Source organism: Podarcis gaigeae (genome assembly GCF_964106915.1).
Source record: "Podarcis gaigeae genome assembly, chromosome: 7".
Classification (NCBI taxonomy): Eukaryota; Metazoa; Chordata; class Lepidosauria; order Squamata; family Lacertidae; genus Podarcis; species Podarcis gaigeae.
This window is the reverse complement of record NC_139683.1, coordinates 64758138-64785368: the sequence shown is the minus strand read 5'-3', so window position 1 is coordinate 64785368 and position 27231 is coordinate 64758138. Positions and strand designations below refer to the sequence as shown.

General features: G+C 41.0%; 1 protein-coding gene and 1 long non-coding RNA gene across 3 annotated transcripts in view; both read left to right on the top strand.

Annotated features, from left to right (window-relative positions):
- Nucleotides 1–27231, top strand: part of CDYL (chromodomain Y like) — a 90936-nt gene that overhangs the window by 18914 nt on the left and 44791 nt on the right. For both annotated transcript variants that reach the window (XM_083747323.1, XM_083747322.1), the window contains exon 2: nt 14116–14773. In XM_083747323.1, coding sequence (XP_083603449.1) covers nt 14116–14773 — 658 coding nt within the window. The remainder of the gene's footprint in view (nt 1–14115; nt 14774–27231) is intronic.
- LOC310848504 lies at nt 22702–25152 on the top strand. Its single transcript, XR_014566466.1, has 2 exons — nt 22702–22757; nt 23135–25152. It is a non-coding gene; the product is annotated as an uncharacterized lncRNA (long non-coding RNA).

Genomic DNA, 27231 nt, shown 5'->3' with positions numbered 1-27231 from the left:
CACAGCCACATTTTGGGTTCAGTTGAAGGCAACTCTTAACAACTTTGCACATTTCTACAATATTTTATAATATTAAAACCAGGATAGCATCAACTGAAGTCACTAACTTTACCTTTGTAAAGCTGATTTGGAGAAATGAAAATCTACATCTAAACTTGACAGTGAATCTTCATCATCTCTGTTTGCATGATAAACAGAAGAAAAATAATAAATGAACAACTCAGGATGGTTACATAGATAAGAAGAGCTTTCAAGAACTTAATGCCTTGCTATCTGAGTTCCAGATGTTCATAAATGGCAATTTTAGAACAAATCTCAACAATAGGTTGAGACTGGGGAAATAATAGGATAGGAAAACTGAAAATGGAGCTGAACAGCAATGAAGACAAAGGGATGGACAGGTTGTAAGTCACCAGTACTTGAACTTGGTTCCCATTGACTTCAGTGGAACTTCACTTATTCATTACTAACTTCTACCATTGTTTTCAATGAGACTTCCGTTCAACCAACTTAATCTGGATTTAACCCATTGAAGTGGAATCCCAACTATAGACATAGTAAAATGTCTATGGAAAACCAGGAAACTATGGTTTGAAAACGAAATGTCAAGTATCAGAAATCTTTGCTGAATAGCCAAAACAAACAAACATAAAGCAAAACATGGAATATTTTGTGCTGAACTAATTTTTGCAGGAGGGGAATTTGAGGAACTGATACAGACAGTGGTGACGAGAAATGAAGTTTGAGGCCTAATAGGCGAAGACAAAAAATAAAAACCTGACAAATTGCCAAGTCCAGATGGCATCCACCCAAGAGTTGTCAAAGAACTCAAATGGGAAATTGCTGATCTTCTAACAAAAGATGCAACTTGTTCCTCAGATCAGTCTCCAATGTAAAAGTGACCAATGTAACACTTTTTTTAAAAAAAGGGATCTGGGGGGGATCTTGGAAATTATAGGCTGCTTAGCTTAACATCTATTTTGGGAAGACTGGTGGAAATTTTTTGTTAAGGATAAAATAATCATGTAGAAGAACAAACCCTGCTGAAACAGAACTAGCCCCCCATATGCTTCCTTTTTCTATTGATGGCCATGCTTTTCTGGTGGTAAAGGCTTTGTTCTTCTCATTTTAATATGAAACTAACTTAATTGTCAGTGGTTTGAGTTTTCTTACCTTTAGTCATAAAGAAATGTGGAGATAAACCTTACTTCTTGTTGACCGCCATCTTTACAGCTGCAAGGAAGTGTATTTATCTATTGGAACTGATTTCCAAATCACAGCTGGAACTCAGCATAGCGCTAGGAGGTTGTTCTGCCTGTGCAAGTGTTATGGGGGTTCTTCTGACACTACAGAGTGGTTTTGGGGGGAGCGCTGTGGGATGAGGGGGTGTGGGAAAGTCCTATCACGCCAGTGTGAAGCCTTGCACTGCCTTCTTGCTAGTGGAATGGGGTAGATGAATCCAACACCCTTATTGAAAACTATTACATAGCATAGCAGCTCACACAACCAGCAGAAGCAAGCACTCAGAGCCTCTGATCTCACAATAACCTCAGTGTTCTCATGCTCCATCAACCAGTTGGACAGAGAAGTTGGGGTGGGAAACAGGATGCTCATAAATAGCTTGTTAGGAGATATGGAGTACATGAGGTAATTTGTTTGCATTTGAAAGGTTTTGGAGCTCATGTTGACATGACACCTGCCTTGTGGAAGCTATAGGAAAGCATTTATGCATGTAGGCACTCCACACAGCTGGCATAACATTTGAAAGCTCATTTGCCAGCCTGTACGCATCCAGCATTTCCCACCTGTTTATGATATGTGAGGCAGCTGTGCTAGTGTGCAGATATTGCATCCATATGAACCAGTGTGGTTTGTTAGCCCACGCTGCACAGCACCCATGTGCATTTTCAGTGGCCTGTACGTGCTATTACATTTCAATAAGCTCTCATGTTGAGTTCGCAGAGGGTAATGAATAGAATGTTAAGGCCAACTCTTTATCTTGAAGAAAGCTCTTTATTAGTTGCAAATAAATTAGACTTTAAAATGAATTCAGCTAAGCTATAAAAAAATCTTTTGTGAAGCTTCTGTTTGTTGAATTGCAAGTATTAATTGTATCAATGGAACAGATTCTAATCATTTTAGTGAAATGCTAACCTGTTATCTGCAGGGTGTAAACTTTCAGAACATCAATTTAACGGCCCATTAAAAAAGAATGCTAGCCATTCAGCCTGTAGGCTCACAAGGCCATATGTGAATGAAGGGCCTTGCATACAGTGGTAACCCCAGGTTACAGACGCTTCAGGTTACAGGCTCCACTAACCCAGAATAGTACCTCAGGTTAAGAACTTTGCTTCAGGATGAGAACAGAAATTGTGCTTCGGCGCACCGGTAGCAGGAGGCCCCATTAGCTAAAGTGGTACCTCAGGTTAAGAACAGTTTCAGGTTAAGAATGGACCTCCAGAATGAATTAAGTTCTTAACCCAAGGTACCACTATGCTACTAGTATAACATTTAGCTAAGCTAACTGACAACTATAAAACTGGGAGGAGTTTCTAAAAAACAACAATGCTGCATTTGTTAATAATTCTATACAAATTGCCTTTACGTCTACTCTCCAGAGACAATTGTTAACATAACCCTTTGTCTATATGTACACCCAAGAGAGACTTGAATTTGCAGTTTCCCATATAGGAATCAGTGTGCCAGAATAGGGACAATGAGCTGAGGTGTAGGAGACAATGAGTCAAATACACTATTTTTTCTCCCCAGAGAATGACATAGTTCATAAGTTTATTGTTTTAGCCACTTGTAGCAATAGTATTAATAAATCAATACTGAACATCCATCCATAATATAAGCTGACATCCATAATGTAAGAGAGAAGATACCAGAAACACCCAACAAGCTTAAATCTATCGTGATTTCAGATTAAATCTCTGAACCACCAAAACAACTTATAGCAGTTTTATCTAACTTTTTCCTGATTTTGTGTGTGCAGCCAGTACAGAGAGGGTCACGCTCTGTGTGTTACAGATCTATTATTGTCACTCAAAAGAAACGAAGCCATAAGAAATACACCATCATATTTTTGTTATTGCACTAGTCCAGAGGCCATGGCATCTTCCAAAAATCACAGGAAATCTACACACAGCATTTTAATTAAATTTACAATTGTTGAAGCAGAGGTAGCAATCCTGCCCCCAGATGTTGGTGGACTCCAGCTCCCACCATCCTTATTTATTGGCCATGCTGTCTGACACTGATGGGGGCTGGAGTCTTAACAAGATTTATCCACCTTTGGATCGAAGCCATAGATAGACAAGACAGATGCCGAGGGAGATTGAGCTAGAGCAAATGGGCAGCATAGGAGGCCTAATAAGATGTAAGTAAACTTTTTTGAGCTGGCATGGGTAGCTTCTCGGAAAGTTAAAAAAGGTAAAGGACCCCTGACAGTTAAGTCCAGTTGCGAACGACTCTGGAGTTGCAGCGCTCATCTCACTTTACTGGCCGAGGGAGCTGGCAATTGTCTGCAGACAGTTTTTCTGGGTCATGTGGCCAGCATGACTAAGTCACTTCTGGCAAAACCAGAGCAGTGCACTGAAACACTGTTTACCTTCCCGCTGGAGCAGTACCTATTTATCTGCTTGCACTTTGACATGCTTTCGAAATGCTAGGTTGGCAGGAGCTGGGACCGAGCAATGGGAGCTCACCCTGTCGCGGGGATTTGAACCGCCGACCTTCTGATGGGCAAGCCCTAGGCTCAGTGGTTTAGACCACAGCACCACCTGCATCCCTGAGTCTTGGAAAGTTAGGCAAGCAAATAAGAAACTGAATCTGAAGGGAGAACACATTAGCTCTTCCGGGTGGGAGGGGGCATGAGTGCTTTCTCTGAAATATTCACTGTGGCTAGGGCTTCCATCTTCTCTACTGATGGGTGTGGTCTCAGCATTAAGGTCTCTTCAAACATCTATATAAAAGGCTATAATGGGGAGGGGGAAGCTGACTGCACGTAGAACGGGGATAGTGTAGTTAGTTTTTTCTTCTATATGTAGAAGTTCAGTTTCAAAGGGAAGGCATTTCAGATGTAAAAATGAAGTCAAAGGGCATGAAGGTGATAGTAGGGTTTGGTTCACCCCACATTTGTGGGTGTTACGTGTAAATGTGTGGGGTTCAAATGGGAGTTGGGTGCACCTTTTGGGTACAAACCTTGATGAGTGACATAACGCTTACTGCATTGTTCCTACGTGGAAATTTGCAGTGTTTCTTGAAAAAGTGCGTTTCACTACTTAGGGTCCTTTACAGGTGTTAATGTGAGACTTCATCACTGTAAAATGGGAGAGGGATTTGGTACTTTAGAAGTGCCACAACAGCTACCTTGCCCAAAGGGTTTTACCTTCTCGATTTAGGCTGCTAGTGGTCTTGATGGAAACTCTGCAGGTCGATAGATACCTTTACGAAGCGACATCCAAACAATATAGAGACTTTTCCAAGCTAAGTATCTGTGAGGACCCCACACATAATCAATGGTGGCAGAACTGGTCCTTGGGCAACACAGTCTTATAAAAGGTTTTAAAATTTTGCATCTTAGCTGAGATCTGTCTATATCACCCGTATCTAATTGTCTATTATTTTGGCAAATGTTTGATTTATTTTGACAATTACGTTTAATAAATTCTTCATCTGCCACTCTTTTGCTTCATCAGTGAGAGAGGCAGTATTTAACACTTTATGCTAATTGAGTAGTGTTTATTAATATAGCCATGGCAGCTTCACTTCATGTGCAAGATATTGCCAAATTACAATTCAGACAAGAATGTGTTTTTAGGAGGTGATATAACTTGGAGACTGTGGCCTGCAGTGATGGACAGTGCTTTTAAAATTCCATTTCATTGGGACATTGCTTCTTCTGCTGTAGCAGTCCCCTCCATGTTAGCAAAATAGGAATTCATGGGTTATCAGGTGTGCCCCTAGGGCCTAGTAAAATGTACTTTGTCCCAGGAAAAGGAACATACAATGGAATGAAAGAATCCGATAGATTTTCTGGCATTTTCTCTTCATAAACTCAAATTTATGAGTTTCCCCATGGGTTGTTACGGTTTCTTTAGTAATTCATGAAAGAACTCTCTGCAGTTCTTTAAATATTAAGGGTATCCCTGTTTCTTACTTAGCCATAATGAAGCGGTGGTGATTTTGTGTCAAACGCGTTTGGTACGAGTGCCGTTATGTTTGAGATCGTAAAGTTGAAGTGTGAGTATCTAAAATAAAATAAAATTGTTCAGGGCAATGAAGAATACAGCTCCATACCATTGTAATCAATGTGCTTTCTTTTTCATCCTCCCTATGTGACAGACATTTTTATAACTAAGTCTGCAGTTCTATTTTGCTTGAAGGAAGACCGTGGAGGCTGCTCTGCTGCATCCAAATTGCCGCTGGCTTCTTCCAGCCAGAGGAAGAGGTCCAGGGTGGGTTTCTCAAACTTGTCCTTTCCATTTTCCATCAACACCACCCCCTCCCCACCACCGCAATTGGGAAGGAAATTAACTATGCAAGTTCTGGAACTGGTGTAGTTTTGAGCCTGCACTGTGGGCATGTTGGGGACTTGAGGACTAAGGCTGCCTCAGAAACCCCCTCAGAATGCTTTGTTTCAGGCCTTGCTACCTACCAGTGCGACAACCCCAGTGGTATATGTTCTCTGAGGGAGTTTTCCACTCACATACTGGGTGGTTTGTACTGGGAGTGTAAGTGCTGGCCCACAAGCATAGCTCCTCTCTGCTGGTGGAATGCAACTTCAAGCCACTTCAGTGGTCCCTCAGCTGGCCTTTGGCCTCTCTTGGGTTTTTCTGTACATGACTATGGAATATTATTGATGGGAAGGGTTGGGGTTAATCATGAATGACGATTAAGATAACAGTGCTGATAAAGAAACTGAGGCTAAATTAGGTAAAGGTAAAGGGACCCCTGACCATTAGGTCCAGTCGTGACCGACTCTGGGGTTGCGGCGCTCATCTCACTTTATTGGCCGAGGGAGCCGCGGGTCATGTGGCCAGCATGACTAAGCCACTTCTGGCGAACCAGAGCAGTGCACAGAAACGCTGTTTACCTTCCCGCCAGAGTGGTACCTATTTATCTACTTGCACTCTGATGTGCTTTTGAACTGCTAGGTTGGCAGGAGCTGGGACCGAGCAACAGGAGCTCACCCCGTTGTGGGGATTCGAACCGCTGACCTTCTGATCGGCAAATCCTAGGCTCTGTGGTTTAACCTACAGCGCCACCTGCGTCCCTATGAGGCTAAATTACTTGCCTAAATAATCCTTACAATCATTCTAATTTTAGCTTGAAATTAGCTTTTAACGATAAACATGATCTGCCGTGTTCATCTTTTTATTTAAATCTGTAATTAATGGAGATGCAGGAGGGAAATACTGAGATAAAAAATAAGGTTTTCTGCTGGCTCCCTTAGTTTCAGGGAAAGGCTACTGTTACTGACTTTTCCATTTCGTCTACCATCATTCTATGGCCTGAGAAAACATAAACATAATTTTATTATATAAAAGTAGAAATGTGGGGAGCCATCAGAAAGTTTGGTTTGGTGGTCCTAAGGTATTAAAAGTTTGAGAAACATTTGACTAATAGCAGTCTTTTCTTAACTGGGCGCACTCCAGATTTTAGGACTATCATCCCATAATACCTGACAATTGAGCATGCTAACGGGCTGATGAGAATTGTAGTCTAAAACATTTGGAGGGCACCAGATTGGGAAGGCTGGTCTCAGATGCATAATTCTTGTATTCTGCCTTGAAAGTTTTTCTAAATATATAAATAAAATCAGTTGTATGAGTAGCAATGCCTGAGTAAATCCAAATGACAGTAACTCAACCCAAGGAAAGTTATCTGCGCATAGTGTAATATGAATTATCATATCTTTCTTGATACACCTCCCAATGACTTTTCAAAACTTTCAAATAGTGTTAATACTTGGATTCATAATGCAACAAAAAGTATTCACCACATTAGTACACATAACAGTGCAGAGCTCATGCTTAGTATTTGAGATGCTAAAGTGCTCCCCAAGTAGTGTTTTGTCACAAATACACTTGGGTCACAGAACAGTTAATTGATTTTTAAATTATTTTAACATTATTTCAAAAGAGGTGTGGAAATCCAGGCTCAAAAACAGAAGTGTAAGCAATTTAGGGTTCAAATTGTTTTATGACTCTTGCTTACCCCATTCCTTTGTTACCAGATGTGCAAATGTTGCTATGCAATTCTCTCTCTGAAACAGAGGACAATTCATGAGAAATTACTCACTTGTTAAATTATTCTTTAGACTAAGGGCTGTGTCCAGCACTGCTGTTCCTCTAGCACAGTACACTTCTGCTTGTCCATTTGACCTTTTCTTTCCTATCCTCTTCCTCCAGAGCACATTTTGAGGGAGAGAAGAGGGGAAAGTCCAGTTTTGCAAATGGAACTCAATGCACAAGCATTGGCTACAATCCTCTAGAATTGTTGTTTAGTCGTTTAGTCATGTCTGACTCTTCGTGACCCCATGGACCAGAGCACGCCAGGCACTCCTGTCTTCCACTGCCTCCCGCAGTTTGGTCAAACTCGTGCTGGTAGCTTCGAGAACACTGTCCAGCCATCTCGTTCTGTCGTCCCCTTATTCTTGTACCCTCAATCTTTCCCAACATCAGGGTCTTTTCCAGGGAGTCTTCTCTTCTCATGAGGTGGCCAAAGTACTGGAGCCTCAGCTTCACGATCTGTCCTTCCAGTGAGCACTCAGGGCTGATTTCCTTAAGAATGGAGAGGTTTGATCTTCTTGCAGTCCATGGGACTCTCAAGAGTCTCCTCCAGCACCATAATTCAAAAGCATCAATTCTTCGACGATCAGCCTTCTTTATGGTCCAGCTCTCACTTCCATACATCACTACTGGGAAAACCATGGCTTTAACTATACAGACCTTTGTTGGCAAGGTGATTTCTCTGCTTTTTAAGATGCTTCCCTAGCTAGCAGGACCAGTGGTCAGGGATGATGGGAGTTGTAGTTGAAGAACAGCTGGAGACCCAAGTTTGGGAAACACTGCTCTAGAGCTAAAATTAAGCTCATGGTTATGAATCTTAATATTCCATTTAAAGAGATGTGCCTTATACATACGTAACACACTGCAAGGGCGTATTTGCATAAGTTAGTTAGAGGCTTCGATTTTATGTTTACGTAGTGCTCATGCTTGGTGCCTACAATTCTCCCAGGGCTGCGCTATCATTGGGGGTTTATGAACAAATTCTCTTTGATAGCATTCACACAGTGAAAGGCCACACATAAGGAAGACCACAGGCTGCAAGTTGGCTTCCCAGAGCCCACATCGACATTTGACATGGTCAGGTACCTGGTGAAGTAAGTGGGTTGGTAGGGAATCTTCTCTGCCCAGAAATGCCCTGTTAATACATGTCCTTGATAGTTCTGAAACATATACATACGTATTCAGCCAACATGTTCACACTGGTATGTGCAACGCAAAGAGCTGGCAGAGTTAGGAGAGAGAAACCATGGCAAATAAAAGTGCAGACCTTTGGAGCACATATATTAGAAACACAAATATTTACCTGCTTCATATAGGAGGAAGAATGAGGACTTCTTCCTTGAGGACTAGCGAGAGACCCGCGAGCTTAACACATGGACCCCACACCAAGCGTAGAGAAGTCACTTTTTAACAAGCTACTGTTGTGGGTTTTGCTTCCTCTTCAAAAACAAGCTGTGGACTGATTCTGTTCCCATGCAGACAAAGGCAATGGTGGGAACTGAAAATAGGCAAGCCTTTTTTAGTTCAAAGCAGAACAAGTTGTTGGGTACTTGAATTGTCCAAACCCTCCCAGTGAGTGAAAGGAGTGGCAGTATGAGTCTGTACATTCCCTTAGGTTTTTAGCTAGGCTGAAAATATCAAAGAAGCTAGGGAGTGCCAGGGGGAAGAAGATTGGAAAGGGTGCCAAGCTGAAAAGCATGACCAGATTTACGCTTTGATGCCTATGCTAATATGCAACATCCCCTTCCACTGGGAGATGGGTTAGGTTGACCTACTGTAACCCAGAGGGAGTGCTAAGAGAATAGTAACCCAGTAGCTAATAGAGAGATGATAGCCCTCACAATTCAAGGGAACCTATGGGGCGGCGGGGTGGGGGGGAGAGAGAGACGACGACCACACACATCCTGGAGCCAGAAGTGAGGATGCCTTTTATGTTGCAGCCAAAATTACTTCCTTAGTTTTCGATCTCAAAATGATTTCTAATGTTCCCTTAGTTTGTTAGAATTTACAAATTGGCACATTAGATCAGGTGACTTGTGCATCTGTAATAAATTGGCCATTACTGGATTCTTCAACTTCAGTCACTAAGATAAATGTGAGAGTGTTACTTGTTCTACAATTATATGTCCCAAACTTTATAAGAGCCCTGATCTTAAAAAGTACACTGGGGTGCATAGAATATTATGATGGTATTACTAGACTGCATGAATGTTTTCCTATTGTTTTATATGAAGCATATTGGCTTTCATTTTGTACCGTCATTTCTAAAAGCTGATCCTGAGTCCCAACCTTGGGGTTGATCCCTGATTAGCTCTGTAGTTGCATAGCAACCACAGTTGCTCTCTCCAGCTGCAAGGTTGCAAGTAAGGCTGGGGCATTCTTGGTTGCTGTATGGCTGTGGTCTCCACTGACTGTAGCTCAGCAGTGCAAGACCAAACCAGCAATTTCCCCTTCCTTTCCTTGGAGTAAGCCAGGGGAGCAGAGAATTTCCCGTTACCTTGCACAAAAGCGAGGTCACCTTTGTGTATTTGCAGTTTGACCCTTTTATAAATGCATTGATACAGTAATTGGGAAAGTGCCCACCTAGCAGTTCAAAAGCACATCAGAGTGCAAGTAGATAAATAGGTACCGCTCCGGTGGGAAGGTAAACGGCGTTTCTGCGCGCTGCTCTGGTTCGCCAGAAGCGGCTTAGTCATGCTGGCCACATGACCCGGAAGCTGTACGCTGGCTCCCTCAGCCAGTAAAGCAAGATGAGCGCCGCAACCCCAGAGTCGGTCACAACTGGACCTAATGGTCAGGGGTCCCTTTACCTTTAATGCCTTTCCTAAAGGATTTAATCTGACCTCATAGTTGCTTTCAGCAGATTGCTGCATTATCTGCTTTGTAATTTCAAATTGTTGCTCTAATATACTTTTTTATTGTGCTTTAGCTGTTGTTAAATTCTATTATAATGCATCTGCTTCGAATACAAATGTTTTTAGAAAGATGTGATTTAATTGTAATAAATATATAAATGACCGCTACTGAACTGAGAGCAATTGGTTTGTAGCTTTTAGAGAAATTGGTTTGTAGCTTTTATTCAACCTAGATTTCAAAGGATGTGTATGCATATACTGAATTTTGCTGATTGGATTGGGAGCAGTTGTAAAGGGTTGAACTGGTTTCAAGAATTAATGCAGTTTCCCAGATTTACTGTATTTTTTGCACCATAACACTCACTTTTTTCCTCCTAGAAAGTAAGGGGAAATATCTGTGCATGTTATGGAGCGAATGCCTGCGGGTGGCCGGGGGGATCTGCTGCAGTCGTGAGCAGAGGATCCATGGTTCCCCTTCCTTCCCTCCTCCGTGGTGACAAAGCATGGATCCACATGGATCCTCAGGATTTCTGCATTGAGCTACTCCAAACTCACTGTCAGATCACATGTCTGTGGCCAAAGCATGAACCACAAAAATCATATATCCACTATTTCATTTAGAATATTTTTTTTCTTGTTTTCCTCCTCTAAAAACTACGTGCGTGTTATGGTCTGGTGCGTGTTATAGAGTGAAAAATACGGTATATGCATAAGAACTAAGTCTTAAGACATTGTGTTCATGTACAGGAGCTAAATATAGAGAAGTCCTTGATGGGAGGAACTCATTTGAAACTGGAGCTTGGAGCCCCTTGAGTACTTTTTCAAAATTATACACTGTATGGTAAAGTAAAACTTTTATCTGTGACTTCTCTTGTCAAGTTCCCTTCATACTTATCAACAAAATTTCAAAAATAAAAAATGTTGATAAGTGTAACCTTAAAATACAGTACTGGAGTTTAGAAATTCAGTTTCTTGTTTGAAACTTCTAACTGGAAATCTGATGAATACCTCAACCTGGATGGAAGACGCTTTTCTCGTTTGTTTTTAGGTAAAAAAATTAGTTCAAAGCATTTCCACAAACAGTTCTCACATAAAAAGGCTCTTGTGTTGCAGTGAGGCTTTTAGTATAAATAAATGTGTAGAAATGAGACTGCTACAGAAATGGCTAACCACTTAAAATGAAAAACTAAGTATAATAATAGAGGCTTGTATGAAGTACATTTTGAAGCACAGGAATTACAATTTTATACTACCACATCTGAAAAAGAGATAAATTTTACACACACACACACACACACACACACACACACACACACACTTTCCCCTGTTTATTTATTTATTTGCTTGACTTTACCAGATTGCTTGTTCAATATATTTTGCGTGCACATTAAATTTTGATGGCCTTTACACATTTTACCTATGAGCCAATACTGTAAGGAAACCTTTTGAATGCCGAAAAGTGTCACAAAGCAGGCAAAACATTTTTTTCTTTGTACGCTCAGCTTTACAGTTAATAACTTGTCTGGTAGCCATTAGGACCAGAAATTCCATACAGGTGAGTGAGCAGGCTGGTGGAGAAGAGGTGAGTCTTGGCTACCTGCCTGTGTGACTAGCTTTGAAATTTGGTGTGCCGGTGACGAGAAAGGGCTTTCCCTCCTTCATGGCCATCACTGAATCACAGGTACAGTGGTACCTCGGTTTAAGAACAGTCTGGTTTAAGAACGATTTGGTTTACAAACTCCGCAAAACTGGAAATAGTGTCTTCGTTTTGAGAACTTTACCTCGGCTTAAGAATGGAATCCGAATGGTGGAAGGGCACCAGCGGCAGGAGGCCTCGTTAGGGAAAGCATGCCTTGGTTTAAGAACGGTTTTGGTTTAAGAATGAACTTCCGGAACAGATTAAGTTCGTAAACCAAGGTACCACTGTACTTGCCTATTGGCAAGCTAGTATATTTTTTCAGGTTCTTCAAACCTGAAGTTAATACTTTAGATGCAACCATGTAGAATTTCAGCACTAGTAATAGTGCAATGGGACTTCCCAGTAGAAAAGACTATGGGTTCATGTAATGCAACTGTAGGAATGCCTTCTTAACACTCTCACAACATGTTTTTATCTGGTGGAAATGATTTTGTTGCTGTGTTCTTTTGCAATGCAGAGTGACTATAGAAATAGGACTTTGGTCTTGAACGATGTGAGAAATCTGTTTTGTTGAAGATGCTTTGGAAAACACATACGCTTGTTTCTTTATGGATAGGCTAATAGTACTTGTTCTTTGTGGTAATCCATTGGGAACATCTCTCGTAAGAGCTCCATTTCAGTGGGAATTGATTCAGGGCATGGTCCTGAAGATGAAGGACTACAGGGTGGGGAACCTGTGGCAGCTCCATAACCCCAGGGGAAAGTGGTTGAGAGCCACCATATACTGGTGGTGAATAGAAGCACCCTTTCTTTCTGCCATCCATATGCACCTTCTGATTCACAAATATTCGCCTGCATACAACCTGCAGGGCAGGGAGACATTTCTATGATTAAACTATCCATCGGTCAATCAACACTTTATTATTGTCGTAGACCAGCATAAGGAGGGAGGGGTACAATAATTTAAAATCATCTAAAACCATTGTTTAATACAAACTGTGGCTTAGCATTGTTATGTTATTTATTCATCAGACTTGTATACCACCCTTTATCTGAGGACTACAGGGCGGTTTGCAATATAAAAACACAAAAATACATAACATGGTAACAAACAAAAACAATAACCCCTGCCACACTTTGAAAGTATTGTTATATAGCATGAACCAGGCCATCATACATTATATTCAAAGAATGCTCAGTGTGGTTTAAGACAAATGTAATTTATTGTAACATGCAAAGGAAGCCACTGTGTGTGAGGGAGAGAGAACATAATTGGCATTTGAATAATAAGTCAGTATAAACTTGTATTTTTTGCTACTAACTTCAATTTAAAATGGTTTGTATGATATAAGTCATCATGTCTTTAGCCATAGGGTTTTCAAGTTAAAAATGAGAAATATTTTGTTTCCTGTAATACGTTGACACAATACTTAGAGTTAAATGCTATGGGGTTGTAGTCAGTGGAGGCTTTGCACTAATAAAAAGTGTTTATGCTCAAGAAGATGAAGCAGCTAACTTTTGGAAATCCTTTCGATCTACTGCAATCCCCGGAAGCAGTTTTTGAGGCAGTGGAAGGGATTGTAGTTTGTAAAGGAAGAGGGGTGTGTTAGCTTTCTCCTAGCACAATTCCACGCTATACATCCCTATAGCTTTAATAAATTTTACCTCCTTTATCTTACAGGAGAAAGAGTCAGTGTGTGTAGGAGGAGAGGAATGATGAAAGAATGTAAAGAACCCATATGAAGCCTTGAATTTCTCATTGTAATCTCATTTTCCCTTCTTTTTTAACAGATTAGATAATGGGGATGTGACTTGTCCAAGGATTTTCCAAAGCATGTTGTTGCCAAGGATAAAAGCTCTTGTCTTCTGCTAGTTGTTCTTTCCATCAAAAACCATGAGCTACCTCATTAAATGTCATGAATCATGGTTACTTTGTGTGACAGAGCAGTGTTCAATGGGTATAGTAATTTTCATTGTGTGACTGAAGCTCACGGAGCATAGCAGTGCACATGATAACAGATTAAACATGTGGCCATGGTACAATTTTTCTTTTACTCATCACCATGACAACAAGTTGTTCACTTTCAGTACATACAAAATAATTGGAAGATGTTTAAGTTTCAGGTTCTTTGATCTCATTGAGTAACAAGCAGAGGTATAGTTAATTGCCAGCATTTAAAGGGCACGATTCTACTGCATATGCAAAGTAACAGCTGTTTTATTGAGTATATTACTGCAAGTAGTTCATCGTGTATTTCACATGTACATTTTTAAGCTTTCACAAGCAAGTCTTCATCGCCATCTGTAATCTTTCTTCCAACAGGTAGAGAAAATTGTTGATAAAAGGAAAAACAAGAAGGGGAAAACGGAATATTTAGTGCGGTGGAAAGGCTACGAGAGTGAAGATGACACGTGGGAGCCTGAACAGCACCTTGTGAATTGTGAGGAATATATACATGAATTCAACAGACATCACAACGAAAAGCAAAAAGAAAGCACATTAACAAGGACAAATAGGACATCTCCAAATAATGCAAGAAAGCAAATTTCTAGATCTACTAATAGTTCTTTTTCAAAGACCCCAAAGTCCTTAGTTATTGGAAAGGACCATGAATCAAAAAACAATCAGTTGTTTGCAGCGCAGAAGTTTCGGAAAAACAACACTCCTCTTTCCGGTAGAAAAAACATGGACCTTGCAAAGTCAGGTATCAAAATTCTTGTGCCCAAAAGTCCTATCAAGAGTCGGACAGCAGTGGATGGCTTTCAAAGTGAAAGCCCGGATAAGCTGGACCGCATTGAACAAGATCAGGAGGATTCTGTAGCACCGGAAGTGGCAGCAGAGAAACCCGTTGGAGCTTTATTAGGACCTGGAGAAGAACGGGCTAGGATGGGGAGCAGACCAAGAATACACCCATTAGTGCCACAATTACCTGTGCCAGTAACAGCTACCATTGCATCTGCATTAACAATAAATGGTAAAGGTAAGTGTGCATGCATATTTTGGCAACCTTGTACCTTAGCAAAAAGTTGTTCGGCTCATTGCTTGCAGTAGTGTGTTTTTGTTTTGGCGTAACAGCTGTGCTACACACAACAGGTGCATTGACATGTCACGGTAAGCCATGGCTTAATGGTTTACTTTGAGCAGGCAGGTGGTTCCTGCTTAGCTCCTCCCTGCTAGCCACAAACCATGATCCTTGGTTTAGCATTACATTTGAACTAGGAGTTGTGGTTTGTCCATTCAAACCATAATTGGCATGCCGAGAACAAACCTTGGCTTCAGATTGTGATTGTTTGAAGACACGTTTACAGTAAGCCATTAACTCACAACTTACTGTGGCATGTGAATGAATGCACATACTGTCTCAGTTAATGTTTTCATTGATGAAAACTGCCAGAAACACTTAAGAGTTGGATTCAATGAAATAGTTTTGCTAGTGGAAATCAGTGCAACGAGTTCACTAATTCAAATGGGGCTTTGCCCTCCTCTCAACCCCCAGTGTCCTGGGTACCCCTAGCCAAGGAAGGCATACATCTGATAGTTAATTATTTGACAAAAGCACGTCCTTACAGCAACTCCCTTGGTGCTATGGATATGCCCATACACATCCTTCTAGCTTCTATGAGGATATCCCCAGATCTGTACCTTGTGGTGCAGTTGCGGTGGCAACGGGACCACACACCCCACCAGCTTACGTACCCTCATGAGACTTCTCCTACATGGAAGCCATTGCTTCGCTTCTCTCTTCCAAGTCCCATCCCATCTGGATCTAGGAGACTGGCCCATCCCTCGCCTGAATAGCTTTTTTCCTCCACCATGTCCTGTGCACCCATCTTCATCTCTGATGGTTCTGGCCATTCTTCCTCCCCCTGCCCTGGCTGTTGCCTCATGGCTGGCTCCAAACCCCATAAATCACTGGTCTTCTCTTCTGGGTCAATCCCCTGGTATTCTGCCACTACTACACATTTGTCAGAGCCCTGCCAGTCCCTGTTATCCTGTGTGTCCCATTAAAACCCCCCCCCCAATCAACTTGGGGGGTTGGGATAACCCCAGAACCATGAGCAGGAAGAGGGAAGTTTGTTCTGTTTTGACAAGCAGAAATTTTTGCACTGAGGGAACTATTTTATTAGTGTCTTGTTGAATTCCACCACCCTAAATATTTGCCAATTTGAGTTTCCTGAGATAGTTGCAACTGGCATTTTCAGTAAGTTATATTTGTTGTCTTGTCATTAGGTTTACCATTAACTAATATTACACTATTGCTTTCTGTTGACTTACGTATCTTGAAACTGGGCCAAACTAAGCAATGTTTCATTGATGTTAGGAATTAGTCATACAGCTCACGGACAGTTTGATAGGAAACAAGTCATATTCTCACTTTTCATTTTCCGATATATGCATTTGTTCTTTGAATCATTCCTTGAAATAATCCCACGGAAATTTTTAAAGTTTTAATAGCTCTTCAGCTGCCAATGCCTTCGTGAGTTTCATTTTATGCCATGCTGAGCTGATGATGGCTAGATGTATGGTATTAATTATTTCCCTGTTTTCCTTTATTCAGTAGTGGTTCTTAATGCATGTTTTTAGTTCTAAGATCATTGAGCAGGGATCTGCTTGTTTTTATTTCTTTTTGTAAAGTACATGGCGTTTTATGTGAAGACATTGAGTAGAAGCAGCTTGCCTGGTAGGGCAGAACCCCAATACTCCCAATCTGGCAGGAAAGGTCGCTACCACTTACGGATTTGAGGGGAAGGGGAGGGAACAAAGCGGCAAGGTGTTTAGTGCAGTATGGCCAGACCAGTAGGAACACCAGGTTGACTTTTCTGGTGCACCCACAACATAAAGGTCATTCTTGCACTGCTCTTGAGCATTACCACCATGTGAACATTTGAGCTGAGGCTAAGGTTGCTATCCTGAATACATTTAATAGGGAGTAAGCCCTATTGAACCCAGTAAGGCTTCCTTCTGAGTAAACATGGGTAGTATCGTGCTTTGCCTTTTCAACTAGTAAATCACTTTGTAGAAAATAAAAGTTTTGCCCTTTCACAAGGAAATTCCATGTTGTGATTAGTATTTTGCTATGTCTTTCATACCGTTTATACACAAGAAAGGTAAGATGATACATTTTTGTTCAACTGGTGCAACAACTTCATCTTGAGTGATTAACAGGGCAATTCTAGGCATGTTTAAATGGTGCTGTGTTCACTGGGATTACTCTCGGGTGGGGGTTCATACAGTTTCAGCCAAGTTTCAGATTTGTAGCCGCTACCCTGTGTGCACCTACTTACGAGTTAGCCCCACCAAACTCAGTGGGACTTAATTTTGCATAGAATTGAACTTCATCTTTGTCACTGAGTTACTGGAACCTATTACAGCTGCAGCAAGGTTCTAATGTAGTATTAGAAAACATTTTGTTGCCTTAATAACAATACGTATTTGTTCTTAAGGTGAATCTTTGTTTTGTTTGATTATTTATTAAATTCTCAGTCTTAAACTATATTTTTAGACCTAGAAGAGTTAAACTGGCCCAAAACATCCTGCTGGATTTTTCCCTGTAGAATATTCAGTCAAGACTTGATGCCACAGATAAGAATTCCGCTTCGATATCCTAGAAAAAGATAAAACAATTTATCAGGATTTGCTATTAAATAGAATTCATTTCTGTTGGAAATTATGCAGAGTTGAACTAGGATGCACTCCGGTTTAATTCTCCCAAGTTTTAAGTTTATAGGAGACAAAGATTATGAAGTAACAATTCCAGAACCATTATCATTTCCCAGAGACAGTAATTAAATTACAGTCCTGAAGGCAATTGTTGAAATCCTGCCTTTTTTTATTCAGATAGGTGACAGGCAGCTAAGTAATTGACTAATCACTTAGGAAGGCGATGTTGATGATAATACTCAGCATTTATATAGTATTTTCAGGTAATCTCAATGCTTTCTTTATATATATCTTTCCTCCTGTTCTAACCACTTGACACCCCCCTAGGGTTTTCACTTTGATTTTCAGTATTGTTGTGGGACTTCTTAACGTTCCACTTCTTAGGGCTCCTCTCCCCCAACAGATCTTTTAGTACTTGTGTATGGGGTTAACCCAAATCTGCAGTGATCTCTCTCCTGTGTGCCAGTGGTGCATTATGGTCTACATAAGAATGAGCACGAAAAGACTGGAAATGATATTGGTATTTGGTTGTTTACTTAATGCTTATTTATTTACTTATTATTTTCCTCCAAGGAGTTTGGGCCAACATACATTTTTATCATCACAGCAACACCGTGAGATGATTTAGACTGAGAAATAATGGCTGGGCCAACATCACCCATTGAGCTTCGTAGCATTTGCATAATACTTTCGACTTTTCAAAGCAGTTAACATGTACTGTGTAAGGCAGGGGTTGGCAATTTTTTTTAGCCACGGGCCGGTCCACTGTCCCTCAGACCTTATGGTGGGCCAGAGAAGCAGGACCGGGGGGGTGGAGCTGGAAGAAGAGGTGAGGGGGGCAGGTAGTCCTCCCCAACCCCAGCCGCTGCGCTTACCTTCCCAGGGGCTGCTGCCATCACCACCACCGCTGCTGCTTCTCGTCGGTAGGTAGAGCGAGCTTGTCCGCTCCACTCTCTGGCCCACAGGAGCACCAGGGCGGCGGAGGAGGGAAGATGAGTGGCGCGAAAGGGCTGGCTCTCTGAAAAAATGATACTTTCTGTGCACTGCTAGTATTTACAAAAGATCAAATTATTCTTTTAAAAAAATAAGCATGTACCATTGGCTATTTGATATCTTAGGCTGATTACTTTCTGCACCACATTTCTTTTATTTCCAGTTTTTTAGGGTTTTGTTTTGCTTAATGACACTTTTGTAATCATTGGTATATTTTAAAATATTTGTGAATTTTTTATGTTGCTTCTTTCCAGCCTTAACCAAGATTTTTCTAGTTTAATGAAGTTTCCCCTCTCACAAGAATGCTGAGAGAAGGGGAGTGGGGGATGGACAACAGTGGAATCTTTTCTTGGAGTCATTTATGTACAAGAGACCTCCCTTGCAAGCTAAAATAGTAAAAATCTCTGTACAAGTGGTTCATGAAATGATAGGTCTAATGCCCAAATGAACATTGCCTGAAGGTCTGGGAAGCCAGGCTTTTGGGACTTTTTAGCAGCTTTATAGCTTCTACTTGTCCTTCCTATTAATAGCTCATTTTTTTTAAAAGGAGAGTGATAGCAATGTTTGATTCACAGGATCCCCCTGCTCCTAATACTGCTTTGCAGTGTGATAAGTGAAGTAAGAATGTTTCGCTTCTCAATCTGGTTCAAATAGCAGCATAGGTGACATTCTGCTTCTCCAGAACACAGAGACTAGAACCCTAAGATTGCCAATGAAACATACTTTTACTGCTCCCCCTTTAAGAAAACAAAAGCCTATTGCTGATTTCTGCTAATGGAAAGGAATTCCATCTCTGTTACGGAATTCTCTCTATTGTGTATCATTTTCTGCTTCAGACCCACTGGAGCTCCATCTTACAACTTTCCTGGTGTGTTCAATTTATACTTCCCCCATTCAAGAGCACAAATTGTTGCATCTAATATGGTTACCTGTAGATGTCTCGTTAGCCAGGGCCGTCACATTATTAAGATACAAGTAAAGAAAACATTCATATATAAAAATGGGCAGATAGCTACAATAAACTAAGTAGAGCATTTAGCTAGGGTGAACAGAAAATGAAAATGGGTAGACTAGACACGGTTTTCCAAGTAGTAATGTATGGAAGTGAGAGCTGGACCATAAAGAAGGCTGATCGCCAAAGAATTGTTACTTTTGAATTACGGTGCTGGAGGAGACTCTTGAGAGTCCCATGGACTGCAAGAAGATCAAACCTATCCATTCTGAAGGAAATCAGCCCTGAGTTCTCACTGGAAGGACAGATCCTGAAGCTGAGGCTCCAATACTTTGGCCACCTCGTGAGAAGAAAAGACTCCCTGGAAAAGATCCTGATGTTGGGAAAGATTGAGGGCACAAGGAGAAGGGGACGACAGAGGATGAGATGGTTGGACAGTGTTCTCGAAGCTACCAAACTGTGGGAGGCAGTGGAAGACAGGAGTGCCTGGCGTGCTCTGGTCCATGGGGTCACGAAGAGTTGGACACGACTAAACAACAACAAGAAGACACTTGTTTGGGGAGGTGAATGGCACTCTGTTGCACCATATGGTAAAGTAGCATGCATAACACGAGTCAACTGATTTTCTTTTATGCTAAAACTAGTTGTGCATGCATGCGCCTGTTTCTAGCATGTGTTTGCACACATAAGTAGAGCTACTGGTATGATAGAACAGGAGAAAGCTTGTTTTCTTTCAGTACTTCGGCCAGTGAGATCCTTTGTTTTCCAGGAAAGAGAGCAGAACATACAGTAGAGACGTCACTTATTTTTAGAAGGAATTCAATTAATATACATTATATACAGACCACTAGACTGGGTGAAGGAGCTTTTAGCTTCTCTCCCTTCCTTAACTTCCATGTTGTTACGTGTGCCAAGGTGATTTTTCGGTTTAGCTCGGTATAAGGAAGCTTACGGTTTCGTAATTTCCATGTCTTCACGCAATGGGTTACTCTGAATTGATCTGTGGCGCTGTTGAAAATAGAAGAGGATTCGCATAGTGCGTACCAGTTATTCAGAGCATGAGGATAACAGCCAAACAGGTAAACATAAAGCTTTAAAATTGCTCCCCAGATAGAGGTTGGTAAGGGAACTTTTTCTAGCTATAGAATCCGTAGAGTTTGAAGGAGCCCTGAGGGTGATCTTCTCCAGCCTCCTGCAGTTCAGGAATCCTGCCCACAGCTGTTCCTGAGTGGGCTCGAACCACCAACCTTCTGGTTAACAGTCATATGCACCGACCCATTATACCACAGGAGGGCATCTGCTTTCTAAAAGGATGAGGAAAATAAGAACGTATGCAAATGCATTTTTACACATAGATGACTTGGTTCTTCAGTTACAGAAAAACTGTTAAATTCCATCCTGGCAGGCAATTGTCCTTTGTTATGTTTGGGCAATTATTCACACCTGTATTTTACCTAGGAAAAGACTGGGTGTGGGCCTCTTTTCAACATGGGCAACATGAATAATGTTACAGGCTGTAATGAGGAAGTAACCGGAATGGAATAGGTAAAAAGTTTCATTTTTTGTGGAGGCGTGTTTCATGTGGACGTGTGTTTTGTGGAGGTGTGTTTCATGATGACAGGAAGTTTTATTATCATTGTAAAAAGGTTTTTAAAAACAAAATGAAGTGATGGGATATTAAGATATTTAGACAAATCTGGTGTTCAGCAGTTGGTTCTGTTAAAACTAAGAATGGGGATCACACGACAAAATTAGAAGAAATTTTGCAAGACTCCCTACTTTTCAGGAAATTTGAATACGCAAGATGCAACTGTGCACTACAACTATTTACCTTTTAAAAAAGGTTTTTTTAAATCGCCTACCTTCCAAAACAATTTTATAGTAGCTGTTAAGAGAAGAGAATCACAGGCATTACACACATCCTTTGCAGCCTTTTATTCACCCTTCACCAGAAGTTCCCAGGCAGGTTTCAGCAACAAATACAAGACTAAAAACAGTTTAAAACAATATAGGCCAGTATAACTTTTCAATATTGACTATTAAATTCTGGTATCAATTTTGGCTTTGAAATTGAAAAGTTTTAAGTATAAATCATGTGTATTAGTCTTGATCAAACTGGATTTATTCAGGGACAAATAAGACAGTCTAGTACATTTTTTGTTATTCTGGGAGAACAGTGAAATATATTGCTTAGGTGGAGAAATTGTATATATATATTGGCTACTTGCTTTCGTAGATTTTCACGGGTACAGGAATGCAGGTTTTGGTGTCCTCGGGTGTCTTCCCGTGTAAAAGTTGGGGTGTCCAGCCTGAAGATGACGAGTGAGACCTCGTCGAAACGTCGCCTAGACACCCCAACTTTTACACGGGAAGACACCCGAGGACACCAAAACCTGCATATTGGCTACTTTCGTATATATTGGCTGCTTTTTATTGTTTCTAAATATAGTTGCTATTTTTGTCTGTTAAATCTCAAAAAAGGACTTTCATCAATCTAAATCAATGTTGAAAAAATCTACCCATTTCTATGAGTCCACTGAGAGTAAGACTTAGTTGGGTATCATACATAGGAGAAAATATAAAATAGAAATTAGAGTCACTCAAAGGCCTGGAAGATAGATAGATAGATAGATAGATAGACAGACAGACAGACAGATAGATATTTCAGCTGTTCTTCTAAAAAGGGCCAAGGGTACATATCTGATGGTACATATCCTTTGGGAGCAAATCTGTAAAACACAGAGCTACTGCTAAAGATGCAGGGTTTGTAGATGTGGCTTCTGTTGTTGACGAGACGCATAATAAGACATAATTACTTGATCACATTTATTGAAGAGGTTCATTTGGGCGAAGACAATCCCTAATGTATCTGGACACAAGCCATTTAGTGTTTTAAAAGATCAAAAGCCGCATTTTGAATTTATTATGGAAATTGGTGTTCTCCGCATACAACTCTAGACAACAAACTAATCTGACACATTCTGGAGCTGGTGAAGTTTCCATTGTCTTCAAGAGCAGAACCTTATTATCCAGAAAAGGGCATAGCTGGCATGCATGCTAGTTGAAGTTAGTGAAAGGCATTCCTGGCCACAGTTATCACTGAAAATCTAGGATCACAGCCACATCCAGGAGGGTACGCAAACTGAAAACCTTAGGAGCCCACCTAAAATGGATAAATCCAGAATTTCCTGGGTTGCTCAGTTTCTCAGGAAGCACAATAAGATGAAATTTTATTTAGGTGGCATTTTAGTTTGTTCACCATCATTCAGCCCATTACAGCTATGCCCTTTTCAGATAATAAGGTAGTAGCTATTTGCTGTTTGATTTGGTGTGAAGCTGGACTTAAGAAGCTGGATGGGTGGGAATAAGGTAAAGGTAAAGGTACCCCTGCCCGTACGGGCCAGTCTTGCCAGACTCTGGGGTTGTGTGCCCATCTCACTCAAGAGGCCAGGGGCCAGCGCTGTCCGAAGACACTTCCGGGTCACGTGGCCAGTGTGACATCGCTGCTCTGGCGAGCCAGAGCTGCACACGGAAACGCCGTTTACCTTCCCGCTAGAAAGCGGTCCCTATTTATCTACTTGCACCCGAGGGTGCTTTCAAACTGCTAGGTTGGCAGGCGCTGGGACCGAGCAACGGGAGCGCACCCCGCCGCGGGGATTCGAACCGCCGACCTTTCGATCGGCAAGCCCTAGGTGCTGAGGCTTTTACCCACAGCGCCACCCGCGTCCCGAATAGGTGGGAATAGGGAGGCATGAATTCTAGGGACAGGAGCCTGAAAGAATTCTATCTGGCAGCAAAGGGTTGAGCAATGATCAAATTACTTGGTGACCTGCTGTTGCCTGTTGTTTCACCTGTGAAGCTGCCACCATGCAAGAATATATTTTGCTGTCCTGCCCATGGAGACTGTAATGTGTGAAGCAAGCGTAAGATAAGAGACTTGAAGTGGCTGCCTGCAAGTTGGTTGTCCCAACCAGCCATCTGTGTTCCAGCTGTCTGCTGCACAATTATTTATCTGTGGCTTCTATTGTACTTGTATTTTCTTCCTACTGGTGAATATCCACTCAAGGATTGCCAACTCCAGATGTTCAGCAGTCGGATAATTTGATTTTAAAGCATAGTTGTTTTTTCGGCTTCTGTCTTAAGGACATAATGATCCTCGCGAAGACATTGTTAATCATTTACCCTTCTCCATGTGGCCATTACACTTCCTTAAATTAATTACTATTGGTTTTATGAGTTCAAAATCAGAGCTATAGGGAACAGTTAATTTGTTGAGCTTCTCAGTATACCATGAGATCTTGTATGCCAGATTCTTCTTTAGTGCGCAAATCTCAGCGGAGAAAAGTAAATGTATAGCAGAGCTGTCTGATGTATGTGTTAATGACCAGGGACATGGCAGAATCGGCAGATGTTTTTGATATTTAAACCTTAAGTAGGCTATGAGGAGGAACCCCAGAAGGATATTTTAGCACTGAAAAAATTGGCAGCAGAATGGCAGATAAAGCTCAACATTAACTGCAAACTGTTGCTTATGGAGACTAAATCTCAAATATTTGCTCATACTTTGGTTCCATGTGGTGACAGGTGAGGGCTGTGCTGTTTTCACTAACATTTGTAGCCCCTAAACATCTTTCTACTGGTTTAAGTAGTGTGTTGCTGTTCATTGATTATTTTCTTATGTGTCAGAATTGTTGTTATCTCATTTTAATATTGAAGGGCCCTTGGCACAAAAGTGGGATACAAATAGTTTGATAAAGAAAATACAGAAACAGCCGGTTTGCAGCCAAAAAGCCCCAATATTTTGTTCTGTCATATTTAATATTCAAGTGATTTTTTGTTACTAAAGTTGTAGGGCAGCTAGCAAACTTGTTCAGAACCATTTTGGATATATGAGAAGACAACTGTGTCATAGACATAGATCAAGATGGGAAGATTCCTATAGTTGACCATGGGAGGGTTGGAAGTTCATCTGAACTATGATCTTTCGATAAGAAGAGCAAAATTATAACTTTGCTTAATCCTGCAAGAAATACAAACTGAATTGGATAGAAGACCAATAGTGGTACACCTTACCCTCAGATCAGTAATAGCCATAATGAAGTTTTTAATCAGCAGTTTATGATACAGTTTTATCTGTGTAAGTTTATCTCAGAGTTTTTGTCTAACAATAGTATTCTAAAACTGCTCTAAGGTTAACAAGCGCCAAGTAAAATGTACCGGTAGCTTACTTGTATATTGTACTCAAGGACAAGTCACTGATCAATAGTGGAATGGCCAGCCTCTGGATACCAGCTCGTTCTTCCACAAATGCATTACTTCCCAGGATCTATTCCTATAGCTTGATTATTTGTAAAATTTATGCAAATAAATAAATAAATAAAATCTGTTGCTCAGACAAAGTAGTTGAAGGGCAAATTCCTCTCACTTTCACCCCCACAGGATGGGTACCATTATACTGACATTCCACACAGAAGGAATGCAGCTTGTTAACATTCAGTAAAATGTTGCTTTAAAACAAGGAAATCAGCTACTTTAAAAATTGTAAGAACTGTTAACAATGACTAGGGTTTCTCTGAATAAAGACAGTTCACCAACATTTTAACCTTGGAACACTAGGGACAGCCTACAACTGTAAAACTAAGTGGTCTTAGGCAGTGGTCTTGGGCATCTACTAAGTCCTAGGCCTTTGCTACTGGTTTACTGCATGTTTTCCTTGATCTTGGTTTAGTGATGCCTGCAATTATAGCAAGAGATGTTTGGCTATGCTTCTAAGCTAATGCCAGATTGCTGTAGAGATAAAGGGCCCTTGGAAGCAAATGATGCCATAATGGGGAAAATTCAAAAGGTGAATTGCTGTGGCTCCATGATTGGAGTAGCCTCCCCTCCCCCTCCTTGAGAGGACAATTAGGACAATGGGAGAGGTGAAATACTTAAGAAAATATAGGGGGAGGGGAAGATAAATTGGAATGTATGGGTATGGGAGGGGTTGGGACGGGGGTAAGGGATTAAATGGGATGGTTAATGGGCTAGATAAGTGTCATTAGACACGAGACTAGAAATTAAGAACTACAATTATGAAAAGGAGGAAGATAGAAACATTACTGAATAAAGATAAAGCAGATATAATATTTATACAGGAAACACATCAGATGAAAGAGGGGGTTAGTGAAATCAAACTGAGAGGTATAAATATGAGAAAGCATATGGTACTTCTAAATCAAGAGGGGTAGCAACTATAATTTCAAAGAGATGCGGGTTTAGTTTACTAAAGATGAAGAAAGATCCTGAGGTAAGATGCATTATAATCTAGGGAGCAATGACAGGGGAAGAAAAGTTACAGATAGGTAGCCGTGTTGGTCTGCCATAGTCAAAACAAAAAAAATTCCTTCCAGTAGCACCTTAAAGACCAACTAAGTTAGTTCTTGGTATGAGCTTTCGTGTGCATGCACACTTCTTCAGATACACTGAAACAGAAGTTACCAGACCCTTCTATATAGTGAGAAGGTGGGGAGGGGTATTACTCAGAAGGGTGGTGCTGCCTATCACCCATTCCCACCACCCTTCTGAGTAATACCCCTCCCCACCTTCTCACTATATAGAAGGGTCTGGTAACTTCCGTTTCAGTGTATCTGAAGAAGTGTGCATGCACACGAAAGCTCATACCAAGAACTAACTTAGTTGGTCTTTAAGGTGCTACTGGAGGGGGGAAAAAAACTATGGTTAATATTTGTGCTCCTACTGAAAATCAGGTTGAATTTTTTTTATATAAAGTGTTTAAGGATATGGAGGACATTCAAAAGGGCTACATGATTCTGGCAGGAGATTTCAATATGGTATTAGATAAACAATTGGATATCAGTAAATTCCCCACTAACTCTGGTGGTTGTGATGATAGAATATTTCCCAGTAAATTTAAAAAAGGAAATTGAAAAAGAAAAAATACTTAAAATAACTAATGGGTGGAAAAAATGAGAAGCAAACTAGAGTAAGGGACAAAGAAGTGGTTAAGGGAAAACAAGAAATGCAAAGAATATACAAAATTAGAAAAAATATTTATAAAAAGGGGAAATGAAGAAAATATAGTTATAAAAAGGGGAAACCAGTGAAATTTATAACGTATTAGTAGAAATGGAGGATCAACAAGATCAGTTAAAAGAGGTTTGGGAAAAGGGACAACAGGACAGATAAATAGTCAAAGATGGGAAATTTGGGAGAAACGCACTCTGAAAATGTCTATAAGAATAAAAGAAAATTACTACAAGTTAGTATAGAGATGGTACTTAACACCAATAAGATTAAAACAAATAAACAATGAATATTCGGTGTTATGTTGGCGGAAATGCCAGGAAACCGGGTGTTTAAGGGGATAACAGAAATCATAGGGTTAAAGTTGACTGAAAGTCCAGAGGTAGAATTATTATCAATTTATGATGACAGCTGCACAAGTTATAGCTAGGAAGTGGAAGGGGCAAGGTGAATGTAACATGTAAGAATGGTATAAAGAGGTGTGGGATACAGCTGTTAATGGTAAATTACCGTATTTTTCGCCCCATAGGACGCACCTAGTTTTTATGGGGGGGGGAATAAAGGAAAAAAAATATTTCCCCCCAGGCACGGGGCTGGCGCGGGGGAAGCCTGAGCTTCCCCCGACCCCAGCCCCCAGAACAGCCTGCTATCCGCAAGCCTAGGGAGACGCGCCCCAGGCTTCCGAATGCAGGCTGCTCTGTGCGACCCTTCGGGGACCGGCGCGGCTTTGCGCCAGGCTCCGTAGGGTCGCACAGAGCTGAGCGACCCCGGGGAGCACAGGCATCTCTGCGCGACCCTTCAGAGCC